Below are 26,120 nucleotides of genomic sequence, written 5' to 3'. Positions count from 1 at the left end.
TGTGTGTGTGTGTGTGTGTGTGTGTGTGTGTGTGTGTGTGTGTGTGTGTGTGTGTGTGTGTGTGTGTGTGTGTGTGTGTGTGTAAACACACACACACACACACACACAGGTCCCCGTTAGCCTCAGCTCCATTCAGTCAGTCAGTCATTCATTCATTCATGCAGCTTGTGTCTATAATGAACCACATCCTCCCATTCTGCATGTCACCATTCATTAGGCTCTTCTTTCATCTGCACCCCACCCCCCGCTTAAGTAACCGTAGAAACAACGGAACAGAACTCCAAGCCTTGGCCAGCCCCCCCCCCCCCCTTAATGAGAATCCCAACGACTGGATTCTGACTTTGTAATAATTCTGATCTGAAAGATTTCAGGGGCGTGGACAGCGCGTTAATAGAATAAACACCGTGTGTGCAACAGATTTGTTGCAAAGGGGGCCTCCAATAATGTATTAAACCGTGCCAATAAAATCACACACACACGCACACACACACACACACACACACACACACACACACACCTTAGGCATGCAAGTCCGAATGGAAACATTCTTGCGATATTGGCACGCTGGTTAACAGAGTTGATAACACTACGCTCATGGAAAACTCCGCTGAGGCAGATAGACGTCTAGTTGACTAAGAGACAATTATAAACACTCACATCTCTCAAACAGCCCACAGTACACAATACAGCAATCATTTATAGGCTACTGAAATCGCATGCATTTTAATTCTCACGCCGCCGGTGACAACAACTCACCCAGAAGTGCGCATGACAGTTGACCACCAAGGTGCGCTCGATGAGCTCATCCGGACACTCCAGGAGGTGGTGGCCGGAGACGACACCAGCGTTGTTGATCAGCATGTCCACCTCGCCCACCTCGCGGCGCACCTTCTCGGCCGTCATGTACACACTCTCCCGCTTGCCCACGTCACACACGTAGGTGTACACCTGGGGCTGGAACGGCGGGACCTCCTCTACTCCTCCGACCGGCCCTGGGGGGGGATCAGAGCGCATCAGTACGGACGCGGGTTCAACCCCCGCCACACACACACACACACACACACACACACACACACACACACACACACACACACACACACACACACACACACACACACACAGGTTGGGTGGTGCAGTTTCATAACACTTGTTTGTTTGACATGTTATGGTGCAAACCTTTTGTTTTTAAGCGTGTTTTGGGACCGGCGGTTCGGAACCTTTTGAAAATAAATGACCAAGTAGCCTACAAGATTAAAATGGAATATATGACCATGCCGATGCAAGAGCCATACTGGCAGTGGTTCAGTGACGATAATGTGTGCGTGGAAGTTGAACTTTGAATCATTGAAGCGTGCGAGAAAAAAAAGAATCGTGGCATCTTACAAAATCTTAGATAGGCTACCCGAACTATAAATCTGAAATATGTGCACACATGCACATCCCCAGGCGTGATAACGTGAGGATATACAAGTATTGTTGACACCAGGGGTAAATATTAAGACGCGAAGAGTTCCAAGTCCAGAAATAGCCCCAGTGCACTCACCGTCTTTAGGCATGGGACTGTCCAGCTCCCGGTATATCTCCCGCACCATTTCTGCGGTCTCCTCGTTGCTCTGGCTGTTTATGTCCCATAGCACCAGCACCGCCCGCCTCCGAGCGAACTCCTTCGCGAAGAGCCGCCCGAGGCCGCTGCCAGCGCCGGTGATCACGCACACCTGTCCCGCCACGCTCTTCTCCTTCGGCCGCACGACCCACTTGGCCCCGGCGGTCACGAAAGCCCAGAGGACTTTCAAAATCACCATGAAGAACTCCGCGATGATCATCATCCTCATCCAGAAAATCAGCCGAGCAGGAAGTGGGGAAGAAAAGTGATCGATTCTGGTAGATCGCGGTGGAAGCGGACGCGTTGATCGGAGAGTCCACTCTGGTCTCGCAGGCTAACAGCAGTGTAACGTGTTGGGGGAATAGTACCACGAAAACTGCAATGCCAAGCCGGGCAAGTCTCTGAAAATCTGCCTAAATGCCGAAAACGCGAAAATAGCAGATCATGTATCAGGGCTGATGGCAGCTCCTAACACACCAGAGTTCGCACGCTATCGCTGCACACTGGAACGGATCAATGGAAGTTTCCCACAATCAGGAGCATGTTTCCAAAAAGGTTTCCTATCAGACCACACAGTGGAGTTGTCACTAGCACGTATCAGTCTCAACGAGTTGCTTCTGTTGTCTATGCCCTGTTGCCTGTCTGTGTGTCTGTCTGTCTGTCTGTCTGCCTGTCTGTCAGTACTCGCTCTGATCTGATCCCTCGCTCTGTACTTCCCTGCTACTCCTCTCTACTCATCTTAAACTCACACCGCGTCTCACACGCTTTTATCCTGTCCAGCCGTCCGCGGTGCGACCCGGAGAGAGGAGCGCCTATCAGAGGGAAGCGGCCGGATACACACACACACACACACACACACACACACACACACACACACACACACACACACACACACACACACACACACACACACACACACACACACACACACTCTCACACACACCGGGAGGAGGAGGAGGAGGAGGAGGACTGTGATGGGAAAGACCAATGAGACCATTCACGCCGTTATGCGTAATTTGGTGGAATCCGCTTTTTTTTCCAGAGCTTCTAAATAACTGATTGTAGTCTCTGGTCATCATTCCGTGCATTTTTTTTGTTTTTTTTTAGGATATTCTATATAGGTCTCGGCCAACGCGTCACGTAATAAATTATTTATATTGAATTTGATCAATGATCAAATAATGTCACTGATTAAAAATGATTTATGGTTTTAAAAAAAAGTGGTTTTAATAGCGACAGAAATCCTATGTTTAAAATATAAAATAGGCTTAAAGCATTAATAAACTTAATCTCATGGGAATGTTACCAAACAGCAAGCAGCTGTCGCAGTGACCAGAGTTAGGCTTACGTGTATGGTTATATTCGAGATTCGATGACATAATAAGAAAGAGGCAATTTAAAAATGAACGTCCAGTTTGCTGTGGCTTAGGCCTACGATCAGATGTATTGTGAAATAGGTGGCATGGTGGTATACGGAGAAAGGTCAATTTATTAACCATTTACAATAGCCTACACAGAATGGGAAGTGGCCTGTCCAAGTTAAAATTATTCGTCATATAGGCATACATGTTTTGCCTTTAACAGTATGCCTCATTCATCAGGCCAGTTAACCAATATATGAATAATTGCGGTAAAATGATCCCTATCGTCGTGAATGTGGGACCATGAAGAGCCCTTTACTCCTGTCAATTCACTGCAGATCGGTCTCATATGTACTAAGTAATCTATGTGATGATATCACCAACACGTTATGAACCCATATTTCTTAATTTACACTCAGTGTCACAATAAGCTAAATTTGCACCCTTTGATGTAAATAATACTCTATGCTTTGGCCCACTGTGATTTATGGATGTGCTCTTGAAACATATTGTGGCGTGAATTGGAGAAATGTTCGAGAGCAGAGTGAAGCGTTGACGCCATCTGCTGGTAACAAGAGGTACTGCACCACACAATACTTTGAGCTTCTTCAGTAAAGTCTCAAGAATCACCATCAGCTGGTTCTTCAGCGCATGGCAACAACATGACCTGCCTGAGGGAAGCAGGCTCCAGGAGGTTCTTGATTCATGATTCAGGAAGGATAACTCTGTATTTGTCCGAATGAAAAAGCCTAGCCTTCATTCAATTTATGGTTTCATTTAACATAACTGCTAAATTATATAATCCAACATAAAAAAGTAATATGTTTTCCTATATTTGTGTTATTCCTCAGAACTCCTTCGACATAATATTGTTTCACCCAATTCAATTTAAGCCTGGTAAGATAAGTGAGTGAGTAAGTGTCATGTTTGTGTGCAATTCGGTCATTAAAAAAAAAAAGAATACCAAATAAAAATACCAAAGAAATCCATACAAAAGTGCCGTGTGATTCAGGCAGCGCGTGAGGCAACATCCGGGGTCCTCGCTCTGTTATCACGGACATGCGCAGACAGGATTTTCTCTTTCTCGGTGGATACAATGGCGGACGCAGAGTGAGTACTTTGCCTCTGTGTTGAAATCCATGTCCATCTAAGTTTAAAAGTGCCATCCGGCGTTTTCGTCATCCTTTTATACGTTTAATTAGTAGTCATCCTCGCTAGGCCGTCATATATTGTGGATGATTTTGTTTTAGAATAAGAGTTTTAATGTCCACTAACCTATTGCTGCCTGTAGCCAAATAGCTTCACCCAACATGCCCGGACTCCACACTGTCTTAACTAAACGTGTTCTCGATCTCCTACCGATCGTGGCTTGTATACAAGTTGCTAAAATGTTTGCATACTGGGTATCTTTTAATAACAATTAGTTAACATACGTGACAACGAGTTGCCGGTGAATTGCTCGTAGAATGCTAATGCTAGGCTAACCATGTTGATTGCGGTGCTGCCCCGCATCAACGTGGCGTCTTCTTCCGCCCCGAGGAGCCTCTGCTTTATCCACTGTACTGTAAGTGTGCTAAATGTACTCTTATGTTCCCTTAGAAAAAAGGTACCGGCGGTCCCTGAGAGCCTTTTGAAAAGGCGAAAGGCCTTCGCCACCATGAAGGCCGTCCGCATCAAGAAGATGCTCGCTGAGAAGAAGGTGAGGATGCACATGGCGCCTGGACGGACGGTCCTACGGATGTCTACATGATGCACACCCGGGGACAGGGTAGTGATGGGTCGGCTGTTCGTAAACACATGTACTGAGCCAGCACATGTCATGATCTGTCCTAGTCCTGGTGCCCGTTGCACTCTTTAAGATAACTAAACTAACCGATCAATGTTGGCTTCTGGTTGGTTGTGGTTTATGATGCACTACTTTTTTCCCCATCTTATCGACTGGTGAAATCCATGCTGAAAATAAGCCAATTTTGTCTGAAACAGTGTTTGACTTGGACATACGGTTGGTATTCCCTGGCAGTGCAACAGTGTGCAGCCATATAACATTTCACTGATTTTGTCCATGCACACCGAAGACGGTGTAGTCATGGGTCGGCCGTTCATGAACACATGTACTCAAGGCCTCTTGTGTTTTTGTTGTCTGGTGTTAGACTCGCAAGGTGACCAGGAAGCTCATCTACAAACGGGCCGAGGCGTACCACAGGGAGTACAGGACTCTCTACAGACGTGAAGTCCGCCAAGCCCGTACCGCCCGCAAAGTGGGAAACTTCTACGTCCCCGCCGAGCCCAAGCTGGCCTTCGTCATCAGGATCAGAGGGTAAGACACCTCCATGTTTTTTTATATTGATGGTCTTATTCTGTTGCTTCAATGGGTAAAAGTTATGTATGGTGGTTTATGATTAACATTCTTTCCCCGGCTGATCGACTATGATGGAATAAAAGATTTGTTATTAAGCCAATATTTATGAAACCACTTGCCTGAGGGCACTGTTTATATTAAGCTGCATCATTTCTGAACCTAATCAGAAACTTTGATTCACAGTATCAATGGAGTCAGCCCCAAGGTCCGCAAGGTGCTGCAACTGCTCCGTCTCCGCCAGATCTTCAACGGAGTGTTCGTCAGGCTGAACAAGGCATCCATCAACATGCTCAGGATTGCAGAGCCCTACATTGCATGGGGGTAAGACTGCAGCAACCAGCATTGCAGTGTTAAAGTTGAGGTGCTCGCATGCTTTGACTGGGCCATGGCCCTGACCTTTAACTATTAGGTATGCTCAGTGTTCTCAATACTGACCCAAAGTCGACCGTCTCATGTGTAATATTATTGATGACCTTTTTTCCCCCCATCTTATTGACTGAAGTCCAAGCTGAAAATAAGCCAATTTAGTCTGAAACCACATTTTCTTCAGATTTCACATGTTTTTGAGACTATCTTCATAATGTCCAGTCTTGCATGGTACCACTCCTTTGGCAGTATATGTATGACTCTTGGTTCAATCTGAAGATGATTGTAATGATTTCCCTCATGTGCCTATCGCTCAGATACCCCAACCTGAAGTCTGTACGCGAGCTCATCTACAAGCGTGGATTCGGCAAGGTTAACAAGCAACGCATTGCCATCACAGACAACTCCCTCATCGAGAATACCCTTGGTAAATAAGTTCATCAGAGTATGGATGTTGTTCATAAACCAATGCACATTATATCGATGTGTAAAAAATTCAATACTAAATAGGGTTAATAGTCAGGAAGAGATGGTACAGTAATGACTTCATGATGTGTTTAGTGATGCTCAGCTTTTTTCCACATGTCATTTCACTCTGCTCATCAAGATGATTGTAGTGATTTACATTAACAGTAAATAAAAGTGCACAAGTTTGTCTGCTTACCAGTAACATTTGTAGAGAAACTGTCTAGTTAATGAACCTGTAACCTGTTTATGATTTCAGTCGTAAAGCTTTCCTTGCATCGGGTTTAATGTTGGCTTCTCCTCATCAGGCAAGTATGGCCTCATCTGCATGGAGGATCTGATCCATGAGATCTTCACAACTGGGAAGAACTTCAAGGTCGCCAACAACTACCTGTGGCCCTTCAAGCTCTCCTCACCCCGCGGTGGCATGAACAAGAAGACCACACACTTTGTGGAGGGAGGTGACGCTGGCAACAGGGAAGACCAGATCAACAGAATGATCAGGAGGATGAACTAAACTATGGTGAGATACCGGCCACTAGTTACTTATTGTATGTCAAACTTAGTTATAGTACTTGGTTGTGTTGTGTGTATATGGGGAATGGGTTAAACTAGCGATTGTTAGTGCTTTGCACTTAGTTCTATGAACATCCTTACTGGAACGACAGTTTCTCCATCTTATGACAAATGTACTTATTGTAAGTAAGCTTTGGATAAAAGTGTCTGGTAAATGTCAACTCCACATGGGTCAGGCCAGTCTAGCTATAGAGATACTGATCAGTCAATGATGGCTATTAGTCAGATGTGGTCAAGGATGACTCATTTTTTTTTTCCCCCATATTATTGATAAGATAAGCTGAAAATGAGCCAATTTTGTCTGAAACCACTTGGACATTAGGTCAATATTTACTAGGGTTGCAGCATTATAACATAACATGTATTTGTTTGATTTAAGGCATCTGTCATAAGATAAATGTGCAGCTGAGAACTGAATCACAAAAGTGTTCTTTGACAAAAGTAAACTGACGTTAATCAACTTTCTTTTTTCTGTTACAGGTTTTGCAGGATTTGGAACTGTATAATAAAAATACAAAAGAACTTTCTGGTGTCTGCGTCATTCTTTGTCATGGAGTCTCAGGACAGATGTGGTCTTCCCAACATCAGGATTCGTGGCCAAATGACACCCTGGCCTGGCTTGTGTGTAATACAGGATGAATTGGCAGGATTCATGTAACAATAATGGAGGGAGCAGGAAATCAACATGGTATCTAAAAGCTATCCAAATTGTACTGATGGTTAATGTTTGGGTCACCGTACCAGAGGATCCTGGATCTATTGGCCACTTGACTACTCGATTGAAATCGTAATCCTAGTTATCGCTAGTCTACCTGCAACTTGTGAAAGGTCTTGTCTAAATGGCATCTAGTAGATGTTGGCTGAGTTTCAGCAACAGGGCTGTGATCAGCCAGAAGATGCTGGCTGAGAAGGTAAGACTAGTTTATACTATCAGTTTATTAGTTGGTCGATTTTGTATACACTTGTACCCATTGAAGTTGTTTTTAATTTTCCTCAAGACTATTTGGGAGCTCTACACTTGCTGATTCCTTCACCTGGGGATATGACCGGGCTGATTGGAATCTCGGTCAACAGCTTCGTCTGGATCAGAGGGTAAGTTGATGTCCATGTGTTGTGAGGAGAATATTGGCCTTTATGGTTTGCCTATGCCAAACCGTGACTGGTTTCAAAGGCTGTACTTGGTGGTTTGTGATTAACATTCTTTCCCCGGCTGATCGACTATGATGGAAACAAGATTTGTTTAATAAGCCAAATTTTATGAAACCACTTGGAAAAAGACTGGGAACATGTATAATTTTAGCATCATGGGACCATCCATATACGCATGTACTCATGGCATCTTGTTTTTGTCTGATTTTAGACTCGAGGTGACCAGGAGAAAATGGGCCATGGCGTACCACAGGGAGTGTCGGACTCAGGATCAGAGGGTAAGACGTCTCCATGTGTTTTTATATTGATGGTCTTATTCTGTTGCTTCAATGGACTAAGTTATGCTTGGCGGTTTATGATTAACATTCTTTCCCCGGCTGATCGACTATGATGGAAACAAGATTTGTTTAATAAGCCAAATTGTATGAAACCGCGTGCAAAAAGACTGAACATGTATAATTTTAGCGTCATGGGTCCATCCATATACACATGTACTCATCAAGGCCTCTTGTTTTTGTTACTCTCCCAAGGTGACAGGAAGCTCATCTTCAAACGGCCGAGGTGTACCTGAGTGAAGTCCGTCAAGCCCGTACCTCCCGCAAAGCGGGAAACTTCTATGTCCCCGCCAAGCCCACGCTGGCCTTTATCAGGATCACCGGGTAAGACATCTGTTTATATTGATGGCAGAAGTTATACATGGCGGTTTATGATTAACATTCTTTCCCCGGCTGATCGACTATGATGGAAACACAATTTGTTTAATAAGCCAAATTGTATGAAACCGCTTGGAAAAAGACTGGGAACATGTATAATTTTAGCGTCATGGGTCCATATACGCATGTACTCAAGGCATCTTGTTTTTGTCTGATTTTAGACTCGAGGTGACCAGGAGAAAACGGGCCATGGCGTACCACAGGGAGTGTCGGACTCAGGATCAGAGGGTAAGACGTCTCCATGTGTTTTTATATTGATGGCCTTATTCTGTTGCTTCAATGGACTAAGTTATGCTTGGCGGTTTATGATTAACATTCTTTCCCCGGCTGATCGACTATGATGGAAACACAATTTGTTTAATAAGCCAAATTTTATGAAACCGCGTGCAAAAAGACTGAACATGTATTATGTTAGTGTCATAGGTTGGCCATTCGTAAACATGTACTCAAGGCCTCTTGTTTTTGTTGTCTGGTGTTAGACTCGCAAGGTGACCAGGAAGCCCATCTACAAACGGGCCGAGGCATACCACAGGGAGTACAGGACTCTGTACAGACGTGAAGTCCGCCAAGCCCGTACCGCCCGCAAAGTGGGAAACTACGTCCCAAGCTGACCTTTGTCATCAGGCTCATAGGGTAAGACATCTCCGTGTGGTTTTATATTGATGGCCTTATTCTGTTGCTTCAATGGACAAAAGAAATGCATGGCGGTTTATGATTAACATTCTTTCCCCGGCTGATCGACTATGATGGAAACACAATTTGTTTAATAAGCCAAATTGTATGAAACCGCTTGGAAAAAGACTGAGAACATGTATAATTTTAGCGTCATGGGTCCATATACTCATGTACTCAAGGCATCTTGTTTTTGTCTGATTTTAGACTCGAGGTGACCAGGAGAAAACGGGCAATGGTGTACCACAGGGAGTGTCGGACTCAGGATCAGAGGGTAAGACGTCTCCATGTGTTTTTATATTGATGGCCTTATTCTGTTGCTTCAATGGACAAAAGAAACGCATGGTGGTTTATGATTAACATTCTTTCCCCGGCTGATCGACTATGATGGAAACACAATTTGTTTAATAAGCCAAATTTTATGAAACCGCTTGGAAAAAGACTGAGAACATGTATTATTTTAGTGTTATGCTAACCGCCTACTTCTGTTCAACAGCATCAACGGCGGCTGCCCAGATCGAAGGCATCCCAGCTGTGATGGTCAAGCTTCTGTTCCATCATCAGTCTCTGGATTGCAGAGCGTTGCATTGAAGGTAAGGCCACATCTCCAATTGTGACAATGTTCTTCTTAACCATGCTTTACATGGTCATGTAGTCCCTCAACCCATAACTTTGTAGGTTAAGTTAGTAAGTTTGTGTTCTCGCCCGTATTATTTATAAATATGGACAGATTATATGGACAGATATCAACAGATTGAGGTATAGCTCAACTCTGGTATGACAAACAGATGAGGTTTATGTGAATGTCCTTGATGCAACTTCCATGATTTGTGTCTGAGATGATGGGTCTCAAGGGGTGTAATCCTCTTAATTAAAATTTGAAATTAATGATGCAGATTTTTTATTCCCCCAAATTATCGACTATGGTGAAAACAAAGCTGAAAATAATCATTTTTGCCTGAAACCACATTTGCCCTCAAATATTTCTTGCTGTTCATTTTTGTGCGCTATCTGTTGAGAATAGCCCAAGTATTTCTCATCAAGTCGATGCGAAATTACTGCCTGACGTGTTGATGCACAACTTTCCTTCCTGTAATAACGACTATGGTGAAAAACCAAAGAAAATGGCCAATTGTGTCAAACCAAAACTATCATGCTTTATTCAGCTGTAGAGAAACTAAATCCAGCTGAACTCACCTGTATGTGGAGACCTAAAACAGCCTAGTTGTTGGAAACAAGATAATACCAATTTGTTAAATTAAAGTTTTTGTATTGACCACATCGCTGTGTTTCGTTCTACAGGAGACGACGGCCTTGTCTGCATGAGGGCCATCATCATGTACATCTGCTGATGAGATGTAGCCCACTAATACACTTAGAGACATGAGGCGGAGCTGCTCCAACAGTACTCCTCAACTAGTTTGGTCACCGGTCGCATTATGGCTCCTGGTAAGATGTTGTTATTGATGCACTTGTTTTTTCCCCCCATCTTATCGACTGGTGAAAATAAATCCAAGCTGAAAGCCAATTTTGTCTGAAAACCCGTCCTGGTCATTAGTGTCTTGCTGAATGTTGTGAATCTGGAATCATGTTTGAAAAGCTAAATGCTTTAATCAGTTTGATTAAGAGTTTGGATTTATTTTTTGTGACCACAGTATTTTTTTTTTGTATACTGAATGTTTTATTTGGCTCCATTTCAGGTTTTGCAGGATTTTAACTGAAATAAAAAGTACAAAAACAAATTGTTTCAGTGTTTGTCACATTTACTATGGCCCACATTGGAAGTTCCTTATGGTAGGCATGCAAACTAGTCACCTTTCGGTGAAATTCGCAGTTTTTGTTTTTTACAAAATTGGCCACTTGTGTGATTCGTAGAGATCCAATGAGAAAACATTGGGGGTGGGGGGGGGGGGGTCTACAGTCTGACGAAAACGAGACGATAACTAAATAAAAAAATAATCTTTTGACACTTTCGTTAACGAATAAAAACGAGACAAATGTAAGCGGGATGATTTGGGAAGCGATCCAATCAGAACTAAGTTCTTTATGTGGGGAAGTACTGATCGTCCCGCCCGGCAGGTAAACTAGCAGGCGCTTGCTGCGTCACAAGCAAGTGTCCCTTGTAAACAGTTTGGCGCAACAATCACCGGTTAAAACACAACCAACTTGAAGTCATTGGTAGAAGAGTCATCCCAAAATTCACGCAAAGATAAGCATGCTTAAACTTTTTTTTTCTCAAGCTAATGTGTTTTTCGCTAAAATTTAATACAATACAAGCTGAAAGAAACCACCGCTGTCCTGTAACGGTACCGTAGCTCTGTGCTGTCGACATCACAGCGACTCTCTCAAGTCCCGCAAACACCCCCCGTCAACAATCCCGTCCGTCCGTAATCCCGAACCCTCCCGGCAACAATCCCGTCCGACAGGGGGGATGGGGCAGTGTCCCCGTTTTAGTTTTCTATGACAAAAACACTACACGTTTGGAGGTTTTTACACCGCTGAGCCCAAAATGTCCCCGAATTTTGTCCCAGAAATCTGGTCACCTTAGTATAGATACAGCCTGCATGTTGGGACTGACGCCCAACTAGTGGCTGTGGGAAGATCAACATGGCAGCAATACTGAAGTGTATAAACCGCTTTTATTTTTAATGGCAGAAAATGGCATATCATAACTTATAACCTCACCTGACTTAACCTGACCATAATTTAGTCTTGTTATTGGACCAGTTGTGTGCAGAAGCATCACTTAATCAGAGTAGTGTGTACGGTCCGTAGCCATAGCAACGCAGTCTGACTCCACCAGTCTCGAGCAGCCAGGGCACACGGAGCTGCGGGTCCACGCTACTAAAAATCATCCGCTGAAACAGCCCGGATCGATGGATCAGACGCGTCATCGGTAGTCGATACTCAACGTCGATCGGCACCATGTGAACGACGTCAGAGTTCGTATGGCGTCGGGCGATGACATTTCGAGTGTCCCCTCCACCGCCTTCCAAGAGGCGCTCGGGTTGCAGCCCGAAGCGCCCCGAGTCGCTCGGTGACGTCAGCGCGATGATCAAGAGCTCGAGGGACGCGGGCAACGTCCCGCAGACCATGCTGCCCGCGCGGAGTACATTGCCATACATTCCCAGTTTAGCCAGTGAGTATTGGGGAGATTGAACCATTATGAATGGCATCGATATGTCTCGTTAACAGGGGAGGTTAAAATGAGGCTGACCTTTGTTATAGAGTCGACGGACGGATCGCGCCGCCGTGTTGACGGGTAGGTGAAGTAAAGGTGTGGTGCCAATCAACTGATTACTTTAATTGTGGATGTGACCAATGGGAGGCGTGGCTGGAACACGGACCCGCCCCCTTAATAGATTTTTTCATTTTTGGTGAACTATTTTAAGTTTGGAAGAAAAAAAATTAAGAAAATTGACGTTTGTAGTGTGGTAGGCTATATATTATTCTACCTTCATAGTAACAAAATATATATTTTCAAATGAATTTAAATTTTCTTTACGGTTTTTGATTATAGTTGTCCAAATTTAACCAAAAGTCTCCTAACAACAAAAAGACCAGAGGCCGGCGGGAGGCATTTTCTGTTTGACAAAACATGTAAGAACGCTTTTTTTTATTCCTGATTTTATTCAATATAAATTAGACATGTTTTTTGGACGCGTTAGTCGAACATGTCTCCCTTCATAAATTCATCTTGAGTTGATCTTTTAAAGATTGTAATGGATTATAACATCCAGTAGGTGGCGCTATCGAGTCGTTTTCCTCATCGGTCAGTACCGGTATTAGGGGAACGCATTAGTCAGCTGACCACCTACATTTGCATGCTTTACATTTAGCACGTCTAAACCCGTCAATCAATTATGAACAGATCTCTCTAAATATGCATATTATGGTCTGGAATCACTCTGAATCGAAAACATTCAGATATTGGTGTATAATTAATAGTTTCTCCCAGATGATCAGTTACAACAGACCAGAACCCTGATCCCACCCCTGCCAAGGAACTATCACGTTCACCATACTGGAACCCTGCAGCCCATCGGCCCCCCCCACGGGTACTGAACATAAATGGTCCTCCTAATTTATATAGTGCTTTTATTCAAAGCACTTCACAGTGTTGACTGACATTCACACACCGATGGCGGCTTAGCCAGCCAGCTCAGCTTCAGGAGCAATTAGGGTGAGGCATCTTGCTCAGGGACAGCACAACACTCGACACTCAGCTGGGAGGAGCCGGGGATCGAACCAGCAACCTTGCGGTTAACAGCCAACCCGCTCTACCTCCTGAGCTACTACCGCCCGTGAACATATAACCTGCACGGTCCTCAGTGACATGATACAGACCTAGTAGCACAGACATAATATATCATAGTGTCGCCTGGCATGTCTGAGGTGTATTTCATATAGTTATATCCATATAGTTCATAATGGAGCCCATTCATTTAGGTGTATCTGTGAATTACCATACCAATGTCATACTGAAAACGTATGCATCTTGTGTTCACTTGTTCTTCCATTTATTGTTGCCCAGCTCCTGTGAAGGCTACAGCCTCGGGACAAACCCGTCCTTCCTCTTACCCTCTGCGCTGGTCCTCAACAAGAGGAACACCTTCTCCGTGGACCATTGCCTGTTAAACAGGTAATGCTTCACATCAGTGTATTGAGTTATGAATCAGGGCTTCATCCATGTTGTCTCACCCCCCTTTCCCCTGTTCTCTCGTAGGCCTAAAGTGAATCAACGCACCTACAATCTATTGACAAAGATCAAAGATATTCAAAAAGGTAAGTCAGTTCACCAGGGGCGGCATGTGGCTTAGGAGGTAGAGCGGGTTGGCTGGTAACCGGAAGGATGCTGGTTAGTGTCGAGGTGTCCTTGAGCAAGACACCTCACCCTGACTGCTCCTGACGAGCTGGCTGTCGCTGTGCATGTTTGACGCCGCCGTCGGTGTGTGAATGTGTGCGTGAATGTGTGGCAATATTGAAAAGCGCTTTGAGTGGCCACTGGTGAGAAAAGCGCTATATACATGCAGTCTCACAAATCAGACTGTAGGTTAACATCTCCAGTCTAATGGCAGACCAGTTAAAATCGGGGCGACCATGGCACAGAAACCCAGCCGGCAGTACGTTCAAATCAACACCGTGTAGACCTGACATGGCATAAACACAAAGGATTAAAATCCCCTTCTGAAGGCTTTATCCACTCGCACAAATTAGTTTCCTCCGGTAGAATATATCCATAAAGACTCCACCCCTGACTCTGGTCTCCTGTCTGATTATGATCCCACGTTCACGCAACGCAAGGGGGTTGCGGACCCGCCTTGCAAGGGCCCGATGTGCGCCTCCCAAAAATTGTAACCTCACGTCAAGGCGACGCAGCCGCAAGGGCTGTGATTGGTCCGCTCACTAAAACCTGACGCAGAACCATAAAGGTTCACGACTGCGTCACGTCTGCGTGGTCGTTGCGTTGCGTGAATGTTGGACCATAATCAGCGCTCGAGTCTCCTGAAGTCCTGCTACAACATAACAGCACGGAGGCCTTTTGACGACCAGGTTACTTCACAGGGGGGGGCGTCACCTCGGCCCTGTCACGGCCTGCGCTGATGACTCCTTCTCTGTGACCTCTGACCTTTGACCACGTGCGTTGATTTACTGCCGTGCAGACCTGTCAGGTGGTTCAATCACTGTCAGTCCAACACCTTATTAGTGTCCACTGCAGGCCTCCTCAGAGCTCTGGACGGGCCGGGCCCACCGAGTGTGAGACGCAGCCGACCTGTGCCGACAGGGACAGCTTTATGCCCAGAATGTCCCAGAATGTGTCACTGTGGCGCTGATCTCACATTCTTTCACAAGACGGAGAACTTGAAAGAAACTCTGTATATCAATGTGAGCAGTTGAAAGGCATGTTTGAGTGTGAGCGTGTGTGAGCGTCATCACAGAACCTATATGGAAATGCAAAAACATGCTCGCCAGATGTGTTAGTATGAGGGAGGGGACAGGGAGTGGAAACAGTATGGAATTATAGGTTTAAATGTTCAACTGACTGTAGGGGACGACTTAGAAACAGCTGCTGAAAACGTTGATTTTAGATTGGGATGTAAACTATCGAATGCACGTAGAATATTCTGGCATGCTGTAAACAACATACTATTTTTTATGAAAGCAAGGAACTCCGATATATTGACACAATCTGGTCCAGACTTTAACCTCTGAATCCTATAATCTCACGGCTTTGAAATCATGAACGGTACCTTCACTACCTCTACTAAAACAAACACACTTTCAGTAATTCAGACCTCAGGAGTTTTCTGTGGTTGTTGTTATGTGGTAAACCCGTCGCTCATCTTAGATGTAATATCTATTTATAAAGGTTATGTTATGCCTTTAGGCTACAATACATTTCTAGTCATTTTGCAGATGCTGTATCAATGTAGACTTTGTGCCGTGACATTATTCGGCTAAACGTCCCCCTCTTGTCCCTCTTCTCCTCCCTTCCTGACTCCGGCCCCCTCTCCGGCCCCCAGGTCAGGGGTCCTTCCCGGACCCTGTGGCGGGGGCCCCGTACCCCTTCCTCCAGAGGGTCTCGGAGCTGTCCTCTCTGGAGGGGGAGACGGCCCGGCAGGAGAAGCTGGTGAGAATGAGTAAAAACAGAAAGCAGGAGTCCTGATAACCCCGACAACCGTATCTCAGTGAATCCACGGGTCCAAACATGTCACACGGTGCCAAAGTCATACGGACGAAGAATTTAAAGATGGCCATCATGCTGTTTTTGTTTGTTTATCGCAACTGTGTGTTTTTTATATCAGTTGTGTCAGTGTGTTGCGTAATGTGTTGATTTATAATTTCTGTTCCTCCATAGTGTTTGTAAACTAGTGTAGAGTCTTCTCTTTATTTGAAAGGTAGTAGTTGTCAGTATTTTCCTTTTGTTATCTAGAATTGTTCTTGATTATTCTTACGCATCCCCTGAAAAGAATATTACATATTTACTTCAATACAGTCTCTGTATCAGTATCAACATTGGATTGCAAGTCTTGCACATGAACAGACTTGCTATTATTATATCCAATTTTGGCCCAGTTAGCATTTTCTTGTACAAACCAGACTTTACAGCATTTATTCATGTTGAAACAATAAATGTTTTTCTGAAGTCAATATATGTTGATCTATACTTATTGTTATTCTTTGTTTATCACACACAGTAGGCTAAATCGCGTGGGAGCCGTATCAATGGGAATATTTATCCTCTGTGTGACCATGGGCTTTAGATAGGCGCTGTAATTACTGAATGCCTGAATGATGGCGCTGGATCTAAATATGCATTCCATATCTGCAACACAGACACAAAGCTATGCCTCCAGAACTTACAATGTGCCACTTTCCCACGTAGCGCATTGTTTTCAAGAGGCCGCTGAATCCTGTCACTGAATACTCTTGTTCATTGTACGTTACAAAGAGAGCACTCAGCCCATTGTAACTGTTTTTGTCTTTGGGTGAGCGGAGGAGAACCAGCATTGGAGCCATTGAGTTGTTACAACTCGTTGCTTGTATTTAATCGCAGAGGTGAATAATAGATACTACATTGAATTAGCGATAGTCGTGCATTATGCATGATGAGAGGAACTGGGACCGTGTCTGAGACGACTCTGGTTGCAGACAACTTGATACACCTTCCAACTGCCTACGAGTGCTCTTAAGAGTGCTCTTCAGAGTGCTCTTCAGAGTGCTCTTCAGAGTGCTCTTCAGAGTGCTCTTCAGAGTGCTCTTCAGAGTGCTCTTCCTTGGCACATGTGCCCTGTATGCTAAATGGTCGCCCAGGCTAGTAAACCCCTCTGAAACCAAGCTAAGAGCTGTGATTTTGTTGAGTAAATTCAAACTTGATTGCTATCGGGTGTGTTTGTGTGTTGTGGTGTAGAGTGTGGTCATCACAGGGCGAATCGCAGATAGGATGCTAGGGCAGAGGAATCGAGGATTCAATCTAAAGGAACACATTCATGTTACCAAGAGTCAACCGTGGTCAATGCATGGTAAACCGAGATGTTCATATTCCTGTCCTGTCTTTGCGTCTACTCTAAATGGATGACGACAGAAGGGGACATCAACAAGATGATGGATTGTTGTACAGTTGATTCTATTTCGGATTTGATCTTTGATAATGGATTTAAGTTTGAACAAGGTCGAGCACAGTCCCCTCCTAATGTTTCTTAAGTACCCCCCCAGCCAAAGCTACTGGGAGAACAAAGCAGTGTGACAAGGAGTAAAAGTCCCCTTCCTCTTACCTGGTTTAAAGTGGTGTCCATTTCCCTGACACACAGGGAGCCATCCCCCTCATTCAGAGTGAAGGACAGGGGATTCTCTCCCGGATCCCGTCAGCTCTCCTCTCCTCCAGGATTCAGCCGGCTTTCTCCAACTGTAAACAAAGAACCTGCAATCATTTTGGTCAACAGTCATTTTGGTCAGCCATGTGTAAATATGGTTGGTAGGTGGCAGTTACACAAAGGTGCATAAAGAGGTCAGAACGGAAAGAAACAACCAAGATGTTTGACGCATCAAAGCTTTAGTATAGAATCAACCCAATATATTCACTGGGTGTCACGGTTGCAATCAGCCAGCTGTAACTCTAACCCTCGCGCGTTGCACATCGCTGGCAGCATGGAGGAAAGTGTCAACACCGACGGATGAAGACACCACGGTTCATGGCAGTTTGAACCCCTTAGCAATACGAAATGAACAGTGTTTTGAGAACAGAGGTAACGTCTCCCTGTGTGAGAGCGGCTGGATGGCGTGGGATAGTGTGTCAGCGGGCTGGGGTGGGGGGGGGCGGGCAGAACGACGGGTTCCCAGCCCGGCCGGGGTGAGGTGAAGAATAAGCCGGCTGTGTTACCTGTTGGTTGGACTTCATGTTGTGCCAGCGCGGGCTATCAGTGGGAATCAGAGAAGTGCGGACTGCAGGCGGCCAAATTAAAACTCTGCCTACGCCCTGTATCAGAATCACGGGCTGACCTGGAATGCTCCCTGGGTCTGAAACCAAAATAAAATCGGGGTAACATGGGGGTTTGTGCGTGTGTTGTGTGATGGAAAAGTTAGAGGATAGAGGACATGCAAGGAGATGGATGTCAGCCATAACTGTGGAAACTCTGTAACAGAGAATGACGTGTTTCAGTGCTACTTTGTTATTCTATTCCAAGTGAGGCGTTCAGGTAGACGTGCTTAAAGCTGAAAGCTGTCTGAACCTCAGAAACATGGGCTGAGTATCTCTATTTAAACAGAGCAACACCACCTGCCGGCCTATAAACATTCCTTCACGATAAGGGACCATAACGGACCGACTGATCCATTCAGTCGGGAGTTGTGAAACGTGTTTGAAATCCCTTTAAAGAGACTTGTTAAACAGCCCTAAGATACAGCAGTCTGCACACGATGGAGCAGATATGTTGTCAACAGAAGCTTCGCGGCTGGACGGCAGATCTGACCAGCTTTGTCTGTGAGCCGGGCGTCCACGGGTCAAGTCTTTGTCCCCCTGCCATAATACCAACACCGTTGAGCCTGAAGTTATGTCAGAACCGCTGCAACGGGGGCCACAAAAATGCTATGTTTTATTTGCCCCAGCCGCCCTTACTTACAAGATAACTTTTATCACTGGAAAATATTGACATACATCCGCCGTATTGATAAGACCACCATGGGTTTTGGACTGTGAACAGTAAAGGATATTGCTTTGTTGACGCACATCATAATCATGTGTTATTGCTAGACATGAGGGGAATGTTTCAGGTTTGATCTATAAATCAGAGTAGAACACAGATTATTTTTAAAGAACTGAAGCTTATGCATAAAGAATATAACATATATTTATTTGTGATCATAACCCTCATGTTCCCAGTAGAAGGCCTGCAGGACCGCTCTATACGCCCACAAAGGGATTCTAACCTGACCCTTACCTCAAACCCTAAAACCAAACTCAACTATATGTATATATTTTTAGCCAATCAGATCGATTCTTTTCAGCCAATCAGCTCGCTTGAAAAAATGGACAAGGAACCTACGGTGGTAAGAAGTGCCTTCACGGAGACGTGTATTGACCCCCTTGTTATCGATCGGAGGGAAGTTAATGAATACGACCAACAGGGGCCGGGCGCTTCAGGCCTTTAGCTCCGTGCCCCAGCCTCAGTGTGACGGTTTCACTGGCTCAGGTCCACTTCCTGTGTGTCGCCATGGGAGATGACGACAGACAGCTGAATGCTCCCGTTTCATTCAGACTGCCGTCGTCGTGCACATGCACAACGGTAAACAACGAGACAAACGCGCACCTGCCGACTCCCGTTCTGCACACAATGACACACGCCGGCTTCCTGAGCCCCCGCAGATAAAAGGACAAGATGAAAGGCTCCTTTTTATATTCATATGTATTTATGAAAGGTGCGATGCTTGTTCAGAGCCACGCCTACACATAAACAAATGTAGACGGCTGAATGGAGCCTATTAAGGTCTTGTCTATGATCACTACAATATCAGGCATGCAAACTAGTCACCTTTCAACAAAAGTCAACAAAATTGGCCACTTGTGTGATTCGTGGAGATCCATTGAGAAAACATTGGGGGTGGGGGGGGGGGGTCCTACAGTCTGACGAAAACGAGACGATAACTAAATAAAAATCAATTTAGGATGACAAAAACTACGACGAAATCTTTTGACACTTTCGTTAACGAATAAAAACGAGACGAAAATGTAAGCGGGACGATTTGGGAAGCGATCCAATCAGAACTAAGTTCTTTATGTGGGGAAGTACTGATCGTCCCGCCCGGCAGGTCAACTAGCAGGCGCTTGCTGCGTCGTAAGCAAGTGTCCCTTTGTAAACAGTTTGGCGCAACAATCCCCAGTGAAAACACAACCAACTTGTGTCATTGGCAGACGAGTCATCCCGAAATTCACGCAAAGATAAGCATACGTAAACAGTTTTTTTCTTTCAAGCTAATGTTATGTGTGTTTTTGCTAAAATTGGAATACAATACAAGCTGAAAGAAACCACCGCTGTCCTGTAACGGTACCGGAGCTCTGTGCTGTGCACCTGCGCACGCATGTCCAAAAAAAACCCCTGCGTGCGCAGGTCCAAAAAAAAACATGCGCGCACAGGTCCAAAAAAAACATGCGCGCACAGGTCCAAAAGAAAACATGCGCACGCAGGTCCAAAAAACCCTTAAAAAAATTCTTTTTTAAAGAATTTTTTTATATCATTTTTAAAAAAAATATTTAATATATATTTATATATATATATATATATATATATATATATATATCATTTTTTAATAATGAAAAAATAATAATAAAATTTAACTGCTCGGAGTATAACCCTGGAACCCCCTAGTGGGTCTGTGTTTTCCTCGGCTCACGCATCATTCTCACCTTTTTCACCCCAAACCAGTTTGCATGCCTGCAATATACAGTCTGCTCTGGATTGCAAGTTGAATAATGTGCTTATTGTAAGTCACTTCACTTTGGATAAACGCATCCATTAAATTATGTCACGACTGTGACTTTGTTTACAGAAGCATGCCTGTGGAAGAGCTGATTGGGGGGGGAGGAATTGCAGCTTGACACACACGCACCCACGCGCACACGCACGCACGCACGCACGCACGCAACCACACACACACACACACACACACACACACACACACACACACACACACACACACACACACACACACACACACACACACACACACACACACACACACACACACACACACACACACACACTTCCAGTGAACAAAAAAACAGAATTCATGGAACAGTTACAACTCTCGCCTATCAGAGGAAAAAAAGAAAAAGCTAATTTTAATGAACTCTTATATGTTTACAAATACATTTTTGTTATTTTTAAATTACTTTTATTGGTTCTAACACTTATATACTAATACGGTTTGAAGATAAGCACATCGAGGTGCTTGGTCCCCTCACGCTGAATAGGGGAACATCAACGTGAGACAGAAAGGCCCAAGGTGGAGTTCTGAACCACGAGCAGCCAGAGCTTAAACGCTAACTCAGGCCAACACACATGTTTGTATTTCAAAATCTGATGATTTCACACTTGCTGCATAGTTAGCTGACACCATTGGCAAAGGAATGTGTTTATAAACGATAAATTACAGGCTCTGCACGGTGACTACTCTACGGTCAGGCTCACTATCAATAATATGGTTTATTTAAGGAATGTAAAATGTTGCTGAGCCTTTAACGTTGACGTTAACATATGTTGATGAGAGTGGGGGGGGTTAGTGGAGCTGAAATCTGCTCTGCTTTATCTCATTACCCGTTACGAGAGAGGACGCCATACAGTCCTTTATACTACTGAATGTCCAAAGCCATTAATCTCACTCGCAATCAACTGTTCCAGTGTGTGTGTGTGTGTGTGTGTGTGTGCACCATGCAAACTCAAAACAAACCTCTTGACATCCCTGCTACCACAGTGAGTGCATGGCTAAGTAAGGTGTGAGGATTATGAACGACTCATTATTAGGATTATAAATCAAGCTCTTTATTACACTCATAGTTTGCCACAAACCTGCACCCCTAGGAAGAGTGCTCTGCTTTGGTGTGTGTGTGTGTGTGTGTGTGTGTGTGTGTGTGTGTGTGCGTGCGTGCGTGCGTGCGTGTGTGTGTGTGAGGCTGATTATCTTGGACAAGTGCAAAGTGAGGGGTGGGCGGCGATGGAGTCAGGGGGTTCCTCCGATGTGATCACTCTCTTTGATCTAGTGCACCTTTTGATGTACGGGTGCACGCATATACTTTATGTACCGTGTGTGTGTGTGTGTGTGCCGGCATTGCTTCAAATGTCAAAAAAGTATGGTTCGTACAATAATGCAAGTATGATGCAACCCAGTGTGTTGACACTAGAGAGACTGCTGAGAGGCTCTGGCGGGTTTCAGTCAGAGTAGAAAAACACAACTCAGACTTTAGCCCGTTGCTGAGCAACAGTAGCATAAACGTAGCCGTTAGCCTAGCTGTAGGACATCCCTTAACTGAACACTCTACTGTCTCATTAGAAGGATAAATATTACACTGATGCGTTTAAAATAATTGGTGTGGTGGTGGTCAAATGAGTCGATGTGTAATGCGGTTTATCAGTATTAACTTCATAAAGGAAAACATGTTAAAAGATAGATGTGAATATAAACTCTAACCGATATGAATAAAAACCCAACGTCTTTCCATAGGGTTAACAACGTGAAAACTCATTCCAACTATTCCGACACAAAGCAATGGGGATTCACTTTCTCAATCCAAACCTCCAGTCACAGTCCCGGCACACCAAGAGCTCCTTTAATATCCCCAGAGTGAAGACTGAGTTCTATCGTCGTCTTAAAGGGGAGGGTCACACTCTGTTCAACCACTCAAAGCGTCTCTGTTTCTTATCTGGCCGTTCTCTCGCTGTTGCCGGAGACTGTTAGTGTGGCACCATGAGCGTGGCGAAGATGAAGGCCATTACCATCGCTTGACCTGTCTGTCTGCTCCCTGGCCCAGAGGAGAATCAAAGAAATCCCCCCCCGCCCTCCACCACCACAGTTGCTGCCGACAACTCTAACCTCTCCATAAAAGGGAGGGCGAGGTCTCAAAGTCCTTGCACGATCTTTTTTTTTTTTTTTTTTTTTTCTGCCGCCCCGTCAGAACTCCAAACTCATGTCCGTCGTACCGTGAGACACACAGGGGTGAGACGATGTAAGAGGAGACGTTTAAACATTTATCAGTCGCTAAAGACGGGACATTCTACAACTGACCAATCTGCAATCAACAAAGAAACAACATTGCGTTCACAGCATTTAGCGCTTTTATCCAAAGCGACCAGCAACGGTTCATACACACATTCACACACCGACGGCGGAGTCAGCCATGCAGGGGGCAACAGCCAGCTCACCCAGAGCAGTTAGGGTGAGATGCCCTGCTCAGGGACACCTTGTCACTCGAACCGCCAACCTTCCAGGTACAAGCCAACAGCCGCCCCCCCCCCCCCCCCATTGCAAACGAATACCAGTGCTATCTAGTTCAAAGACAATTATGTGTTTGATCAATGTCTAATTCTATTGTTATCTTTTGTTATCCCCTTTATGCAGCACACAAAGATGAGTACAATTGATGCAAAATAAAGCATTAAATCAACCGGAAGAATAAGAAAATAAACCGAATTGTGTTGCATCAAACCCTGCCCTGCCTCTTATTCATCGCCCCATATCACTGTCTTCTGACACGAGACTCGGCCTGCTCGCCAAACCTCACTCCTCCCCAACCCCTTTTACATCAACTTACAGTTCCTACAGAGTGGGTGCAACATGGTGGCTGCAGAGGTCAGTGGGGGGGTGTGGTGCTTAGCAGGGAGCCCGGTGTGTGTGCAGGGCGCGGGCTGCGAGGCGGTCGTGTAGTACAGGCTCTCCTTGTCTTCCAGCCAGAGCGAGAGCAGTTCAAACAGACGCTGACCCCGCCAGGTGGAGTTCAAGGCATCTTCCGACGTCTGAGCTCAGTGAGCAAACAGCCGCAGACATTTTTCCCAGTTCTCCCAGCTGCCTGCTAAAGCCCACGCATTACGACCCAGCTGATGTTCACGTGCTCTAATAATAATAATCCCTGTTTGGTTTGCGTAGCTTTTCAATTGACCAATTCATAGGCATGGGGCGGGGTTTTAGGAAGGAGAAAAACACAAAGAGAGAGACAGAAAGATTAAGAGAACAAAAGGCATTAGGGTTTTTTTTTTATTCTTTTAGTGGGGCGTATCATAAGTTGATTAGGAAGCTACTCTGTAACTCAACAATAATCCACTGGTCCTGTACATGTACCAGTTTGAATGTATACTCTTTCAATAAAGTTACAAACGATAAAGTCTTTCCAAATCTCTGTTTACTTTCTAGTGGATTTGTTTGCCAGCGTTTATAGTGATTTCGATTGTACAAAACGAAAAACGATGAAAAAGACCCAAACAGACACAATCCATTTACAGGAGGGAAGAAGAGAAGAGAAGCAGGGATCAAAGGCACTGGGAGGTAACCAGAGGTCGTTTTAAGGGGCATTACTGAGCTGGCCCCTGCTGGCAAGGTTCCCCTGGAGCCCTGCCAACCTGCCCACATTCCTCTCCCTCTACTGGGGCATCCAGAGCTCCGATGGTGGCCGGAGTCAGCCGGGCCGGGGGCCTGGCACGGAGGTGGCAGCAGCTTGACCCAGCGGGACAGAGAGAGACACCAGGAGACGAGGGTGGAGAGAGGGGGTGGGAGTCACACCAGGACAGGGAACAGCATTGGTCGATACAGTGCTGGATTGTAGATTGATTGATATATCAATGGTCTGTGAGAGACACAGATAGATATAAAGTTTGTTTTAGAAGTGGGAAGGAATACACACCTGTAGACACACACACACACACACACACACACACACACCATTTGTATATTTGTGAGCTACATAGACAGATGGATACAAAGACGTATAGTGTGTGAGAGCGAGGCACAGATACAAAAAGGAGGGAGAGAGTGTGTTTGGTTTGAGTGGGCGGGGAAACACACCCGTAAGTTCATTGTCTCCTCCTGTGTGTGTGTGTGTGTGTGTGTGTGTGTGTGTGATCAGGCATAGGGGAGGGGCTCACATGGGAACAGGGAGGGAGGGAGGGAGGGAGGGAGGGAGAGAGAGAGAGGGCGAGAGAGAGAGGGAATCACAGCAGAGAGGAGGTGCGTTTGTGACAGTGGAAGGGAGGGGAAAAGAGGAGGAGGAGGGGAGGAGAGAGGAGGAGAGGCTGGGCACCGTGAGAGACATGGGACTTATAGCGGTGCGGTCGTGTTGTCCTCGTGTCGTCGCTTCAGTCAAAGACGTTCGCAGCGGCAGCAGAGCACTCGGCGAGGAGCAGGCATAGACGGACCCACAACCAGACGAGACGCCTGACCTGAAACACACTCTGAAAACGCACACAGGACTCCCGGCTCCCACGCGGTCTCCCCTGGGTGCGAGGTCTGTCAGGTAGCTCCACTCCGGGCGTTCGCTGGGTACAATGCCGCCCCCCCCCCCCCCCCCAACCCCCCCGCCCTCTGTTGTGCGTCGCTTTACTCCACTGACTCTGGCCAGAGCCGTGTGAGACCCGGGAAGGAGTGAACACAACACACACACACACACACACATACACACAGGAGATTTGGCCACTTTTCTTGGAATAACTCTGGGAAGTGTCAACGCACGATACGACACACACACACACACACACACACACACACTTCATCTCAACGTTCGCCTGGAGTAACCCCAGGTGGTGACTTCTGATCCGGTCTCCCTCTCCCATCCCCCCCCCCCCCCCCCCAAACACCTGGAGGACGATGAGGAGGCGGACGACGGGGTCAGGCTGGGGGTCTGTCCGTCTGCTGGCGGTGGCGGTGGTCCTGCTGGCCTCACTGGGACGGGACCACCTGGTGGCGGGGGGCTGCGCGGGGCGCTGCTGCCAGAGCCGGGACTGGAGCTGCCTGTCCACCGACTGGAGCATGCAGCGCGTGTACGGGACGTGCTTCTGCGACCGCACCTGCGCCCGCACCCGCGACTGCTGCTTCGACTACTTCACAGAGTGCCCAGGTGAGTCACACACACACACACACACACACACACACAGAGACAGAGACAGACAGACACACACGCAGACACACACACACACACACACACACACAGAGAAGGACACATAGAGACACACACACACACACAAACACACAGACAGACACAGACAGAAAGACAGAGACAGACACACACGCGCACACACACAGAGACAGACACAGAGACAGACAGACAGACACACACACACAGACAGACAGAGACATACACAGACAGACAGACAGACAGA

General features: G+C 45.8%; 4 protein-coding genes and 1 long non-coding RNA gene across 6 annotated transcripts in view; 4 read left to right on the top strand and 1 right to left on the bottom strand.

The window, feature by feature from the left end:
• Positions 1-572: 572 nt before the first annotated feature.
• Positions 573-2,391, bottom strand: LOC311355362 (retinol dehydrogenase 10-A-like). The gene is made up of 2 exons (XM_084475126.1): positions 1,544-2,391; positions 573-992 (listed from the first exon to the last, which is right to left on the bottom strand). Exons 1-2 carry the CDS (start codon positions 1,830-1,832, stop codon positions 724-726), a joined length of 558 nt encoding a protein of 185 aa, XP_084331252.1. The 5' UTR covers positions 1,833-2,391; the 3' UTR covers positions 573-723.
• A 1,650-nt stretch (positions 2,392-4,041) lies between these two features.
• On the top strand, positions 4,042-7,252 carry rpl7 (ribosomal protein L7). Its single transcript, XM_084474958.1, has 7 exons — positions 4,042-4,074; positions 4,564-4,663; positions 5,115-5,281; positions 5,507-5,644; positions 6,007-6,116; positions 6,463-6,677; positions 7,211-7,252. Exons 1-6 carry the CDS (start codon positions 4,061-4,063, stop codon positions 6,669-6,671), a joined length of 738 nt encoding a protein of 245 aa, XP_084331084.1. The 5' UTR covers positions 4,042-4,060; the 3' UTR covers positions 6,672-6,677; positions 7,211-7,252.
• Positions 7,253-8,265: 1,013 nt separating this feature from the next.
• On the top strand, positions 8,266-10,981 carry LOC311355225. Its single transcript, XR_014637398.1, has 5 exons — positions 8,266-8,538; positions 8,754-8,820; positions 9,072-9,225; positions 9,761-9,857; positions 10,567-10,981. It is a non-coding gene; the product is annotated as an uncharacterized lncRNA (long non-coding RNA).
• Positions 10,982-12,225: 1,244 nt separating this feature from the next.
• cUnh8orf89 (chromosome Un C8orf89 homolog) lies at positions 12,226-15,931 on the top strand (the record flags this gene model as incomplete). Its single annotated transcript, XM_084475614.1, has 7 exons — positions 12,226-12,403; positions 12,493-12,526; positions 12,806-12,864; positions 13,223-13,322; positions 13,799-13,906; positions 13,991-14,049; positions 15,789-15,931. 7 exons carry the CDS (start codon positions 12,226-12,228, stop codon positions 15,929-15,931), a joined length of 681 nt encoding a protein of 226 aa, XP_084331740.1.
• Positions 15,932-25,033: 9,102 nt separating this feature from the next.
• sbspon (somatomedin B and thrombospondin type 1 domain containing) overlaps positions 25,034-26,120 on the top strand; it is a 6,195-nt gene continuing 5,108 nt past the window's right edge. The window contains exons 1-2 of one of the 2 annotated variants that reach the window (XM_084475095.1): positions 25,034-25,249; positions 25,605-25,858. In XM_084475095.1, the coding sequence (XP_084331221.1) occupies positions 25,609-25,858 (250 nt within the window). In that variant the 5' untranslated portion in view covers positions 25,034-25,249; positions 25,605-25,608. Of the gene's footprint in view, positions 25,259-25,604; positions 25,859-26,120 lie in introns of both variants that reach the window. The other variant, XM_084475094.1, reaches the window with a different exon arrangement.

This window comes from Micromesistius poutassou, assembly GCF_964030765.1.
Source record: "Micromesistius poutassou genome assembly, chromosome: 11".
NCBI lineage: Eukaryota > Metazoa > Chordata > Actinopteri > Gadiformes > Gadidae > Micromesistius > Micromesistius poutassou.
The sequence above is the reverse complement of the archived record's forward strand: the minus strand, read 5'-3'. Positions and strand labels throughout refer to the sequence as shown.